Source organism: Rattus rattus, chromosome 8 (genome assembly GCF_011064425.1).
Source record: "Rattus rattus isolate New Zealand chromosome 8, Rrattus_CSIRO_v1, whole genome shotgun sequence".
Lineage (NCBI taxonomy): Eukaryota > Metazoa > Chordata > Mammalia > Rodentia > Muridae > Rattus > Rattus rattus.
The window spans coordinates 90,246,597-90,251,158 of record NC_046161.1 but is presented as its reverse complement, the minus strand read 5'-3'; the positions used below and the strand labels follow the sequence as shown (position 1 = coordinate 90,251,158).

At 44.8% G+C, this 4,562-nt stretch overlaps 1 protein-coding gene across 1 annotated transcript; it reads right to left on the bottom strand.

Moving 5' to 3' along the window:
- Positions 1–570: 570 nt before the first annotated feature.
- On the bottom strand, positions 571–1,293 carry LOC116908248 (proline-rich protein 23B-like). The gene is made up of 2 exons (XM_032911504.1): positions 1,153–1,293; positions 571–990 (listed from the first exon to the last, which is right to left on the bottom strand). Exons 1-2 carry the CDS (start codon positions 1,291–1,293, stop codon positions 571–573), a joined length of 561 nt encoding a protein of 186 aa, XP_032767395.1.
- Positions 1,294–4,562: the final 3,269 nt, after the last annotated feature.

Here is a 4,562-nt window from a genome sequence, read left to right as displayed (position 1 = left end):
CCAGTGCCTGCTGAAAGAGCTGGTGACAACGTGAATCAAGTCTCATTCACAGGAAGCTGATAAGTGAAGACTATTCCAGCAGGTAAACAATGGCTCAGAAGAACTAAGGGAGCATCATCCATTCAGGGCTTGAACCACCTTCTCCTACCATGGTATTTGTCAGTTTCTGTGGACAGCATCTTGAGTCACCCTCAACAAATCTCCATTAATCCATTGATGGACAAGGGCAACAAACCCATGGTTTCTTGTTTCAGAGAATCAGGAGAGGCTGACAGGTTTCTTACCGGGAACTGCCAATGCACACGAGGGGAAAATGGAAGGTTTTGAGATGAAGCCTGAAGTTTGACTATCCATCTTCTGATTTTCAACGGCAGATTTTTTTTTTAAACTTCCACGGTGTGATGTAGCGTCTCCCCTCTTGTTGAAGTCTTTATCTTCTTTCTCTAGTGTGCAGCAGAGAGCACTGTGTGCACACGGGCTCAACGTTAGGTGGTTGGGCATCCACAGGAGACCTGGGAATCCAGGTAAAGTGTCCAGGTTGTTGAGTGTTGCTGGCACAGTCCAATTTTCCTAGAAGAGGCGCCTCCTGGCCTTGCATGGGGGACCAGTAGGTCTCACAGGACTCAGTGACCGCTCTTCTTGTGCACTTGAAGGAGGAGATGGAGGGAGAGGCTGCAGTGGCGAGCCTGGAAGGGGCTCCAGCATGCTGCCTTTAAGGCTCCAGTTGGACCACGGATCATAGCTCTCTGCACTCGGAGAGTCTGAAGGACTCCAGCAATCTGGGACTGGACCCTGAAATGAAGAAGAAGAGAGATGAAGCCCTGGGATCAGGCCAGCTGGAGCATTCATCCATGGCCTCCCTGAGGGAGAGGCAGATTCCAAAACCTCACTGTCCCTTACCGAAGAAGGACTGATGGATCCTGGCTCGATGACTATGTGTTCCCGGGGCAAGTCCAGGAGTGCAGACCCAAGCGGCCTGGTGGGTGAGAACTCAGGATGTCCTGGCAAAATGGAGTCCTGCAGGCCCTCCGGAACCAAGAGGAGGGTGTGTCCTGGGAGCGACACTTGTAGGATCGAGGTGGGCTGGGGCTGGAGCAGCAGGTTGGTGCCATCCAGGTGCAGCTGCAGGGCAGAGCCAGAGGCCAGGAACACCACGGAGATAAACCTGTCACTGGAAGGCTGCATAGGCCCTTCCAGGTCGTGTGGAGCAGGCTGGTCTAGTTGGAGTGGATGGCGATCGGAAGGATTGAGTCCAGAGTCAGCTCTATTGCTTTGGGGCCTCACTCCTGCCATGTTGTGCTGATGTGGGCACTTGGTGGCTGGTCCTAACGAGGTACAATGCAGGTAGATGCTGGACCTGTGAACTGGACTTCTTTCAGGTAGAACTGTTGTCTTCTTGTTTTTTTCAAGAGACTCTGTGGCCTCTCTGGGAGAGAGCAGACGTGATCAGTAGGACTAGCTGATCAGGAATGGTGTCTGGGAATGGTGCCGAGTTCTTTATATATGCCTGGTTTTCAAGGCAGCCCCGCCCAGTCAAGGCGGGCCCCAGTGACCAGGCCTGCAGCGTATGGTTAGGGAAGGAGGGAAGACGGCATAGCAGGTGAAAGGAGTCTTGGGAATTTCCGGGGTCAAGAGAAGGAAATCAGCCCTTGGATGTCCTTATGGTTTTCATTGCTTTTATTTGTGGCTCCACAAACAGTAAAATTATTTTCTCACCCTAGCCACATTGTCGTCAACTCTTTGTCCCATCCCCACCGAGAAATTCTCTTCATTCTCAAAATAAAATGGAAATGGAAATTATGAAAGTGAGACTTCAGTTGTTCCTTGGAGGACTAGCTTGGTACTTAACGCCAGTAACTGATACATTTTTATGTGACTATTTTTCAGTTAGAACATCGACCTCCAATTTGTAGTATACTGAAGTACATAGTTAATCTAGGAGAATCCATCTTTGATTGCATATTTGCCTAACATGCTGGAAGTCTATGTGTTTGATCTCTAGACATAAATCAAAAAGTATTCCGTGAGTACTTTAGAACATCCACAACCTCAGAGGTTGGGAGACAATAATAGCATGATTATGAGTTCAAGGCCAGCCTGCTACCTGATAACTTAGCCAGTCTGGATACATAGCAACTCCAGACAAGCCTGGACTTCTGGAATCATGTGTTAGGAAATGAGTTTGTTTTCACAAATCATAGCATTCGGGGAAAAATGTTTCAAATTAAAAATGTTTTATATTGAAAGTGATAATTAGGCACGTTTCTGCTTGATTCCTAACAGACTTCTTTGAGCATTTTGTTACATTTATATGTGTCTGAGACTTGAAACCATTTTTAGGCTCTATCTTTCTCTCTCCTCTCTCTGATTCTCTGGTAGAGCTCCTCTTCACACATACTAGACAAACACTAGAGCTCTGTGACACATCCTTACCCCTAAATGCTATGTTTCTTATTTATTTGTATATATGTATTATTTACTTATTGACCATATTGAAGAAGTATCAGTAAGGCATTGTGGTGTCTGGTTTACTTGTTAAGTAGCCCTAAGCTCTGATGTGTGAATGCACCACACTTTTTCATTTGCACCTTCATTGAGTTTTTCTAACTATTTAAATGTTAGATCAATGAATTTACTATGAGAAAATATTGACATCCATTGGTGAATTTTGTTCAAGGACAGAAAGACAGTCGTGTGATGGTTTTGTCTGCCCTGCTGAGTAAGCATTTTGGAAAATTTCTCCCAAAGGACTTCTCTACATTTGTTCTCTTCTCCTTAGGTTCCCATGATGACATTTTTAGGTGTGTAAGATAGACTCTGGCATGAATCATGCCTCATTGTCCTGTTCCCTTTACTGACTCTGTTCATTTTCCTAATTATGTGCCACTGTACTATTTTATAAATTTAAAAAATACTTTTAGTTTTTCTCTTTCAGAAAGTGTGTCATGTAACCCACCCAATTGGCCTAAAACACACTGTATAGCTGAGAGTAACCTTGAACATCTGGGTGACTTCTCCCCACCTCCCAAGGGCTAGATTACTTGTGTCAAGATATTTCCACCTCAAAAGAAGCAGATTTAGGGTGGGTTTTCCCACTTTAAATGATTCAATCACAAAAAATCCCTCATGGGTTACTGTACTGCTTGGGTTTTTGTCCTTCCCAGATGGAGATAAGCCAATAACAAACAACAACTACCACTCACTCCTTGTGTCAAAAGTTTTTACCTTCTCATTGTCTCATTCTTTTTTAAAAAATGAATCACTTTGTTTATGTGACTGTTATTATGCCTCTGTTAGTTCATGTGCCCTGCAGGCCTGCAAGAGCTTGGAGAGAAGAGTGTATCAGATGGTCTGAACTCAGAGTCACAGGTGGCTAATGGTCATGTGATTGCTTCCCACTTAGTAAGTCCTTTTAAGTTAGTGGTTATCAACTTTCCTGATGCTGTGACCCCTTAGTACATTTCCTCATGCTGTGGGGACCCCTATTCTCCCCAGATATAGAGGTATTTTCATTGCTACTTCATACTGTAATTTTCCTGTCATTATAGTAATATAAATATCTGATATGCTGGACATCCAATAGGAAATCACCTACAAGAGTCATTCAAACCCTCAGAAGGGCTGAGAGCCATATGTGGAGAACCATTCTTCTGATGAGAGGCCACATCTTTTCAGTTAAGACTCTAGTTTAGAGAACTTGACCTGTGTTTGAACTCAAGCGAACTAATGTACTGGTACCTAGTATTAGTTTCCAAGTTGCCCCCACCAACACCTGTGCCTAGCTCCAGTCTCTAGGATAATCCCCAAGAAGACCAGAGTTTCCAGGATTCACCCTTAACAAGATCAGTGTCTCATGGTTATCCCCCCAATGAACCTGTAACCCCAGGTTAAATGCCCACCCACTGCCTCTGGACCACCAATGCAGAGGAAAAGAGAGGTATGATATGACTCCCAAGACCAGGCAGTTTTGTTAAAGGACACAGTAGCTTTCCAATTAAATGCTTTTACATGTATCCTCTGCTTGCTTACCACAAGGCATGGGCCCAGTAGATATTCCAGGCTCCCCCACCAAGGAAACTGTCCTGAGTGACTGTGGTGTATGGGGCAGCAGTGGGTGTGGGTAAACAAGTTCAAATAGAATAAAGACCCTGGTTGAATTGCATCAGACTGACTCCTGGTTTGTTTTTTTGTTTGTTTGTTTGTTTGTTTTTGTTTTTTGAGGGGGGAATGTTTGATCACCAAAATTTCACTTGTACTATATTTTGTTGCATTGTGTGGGAAGTTCCCCCTGACACACAGGACACCTGATCTGAAGGCTCCTGAAGCCAGCAAAATTAGTCTGGGTGAGGTCTGCAGTGCAGAAAGGTGGAAGCAAGCTGTGTAAAGGTCAGTGTGGTAACTCTTCCGGCAGTGACTTATTTGTGTGGAACCTGGTGGCTTCTGTTGCCATGGTAATTCTTCTAGGATTGAGCCCTACTGAAGAACCTGTCTGAGTGTCAGACGTTTTCTATGTGGTCTGAGTAGGTGAGTATATGCCCAGTGGCCCTAAAGCTTGTGTTTTG

Excerpts from the sequence above, each read along its gene's own strand:
- LOC116908248 (XM_032911504.1), bottom strand. The coding sequence starts at position 1,293 with ATGGCAGGAGTGAGGCCCCAAAGCAATAGAGCTGACTCTGGACTCAAT. Across the intron at positions 991-1,152 it reads GTGACAGGTTTATCTCCGTG|TTCTCACCCACCAGGCCGCT; the intron begins GTGTTCCTGGCC and ends GGACATCCTGAG.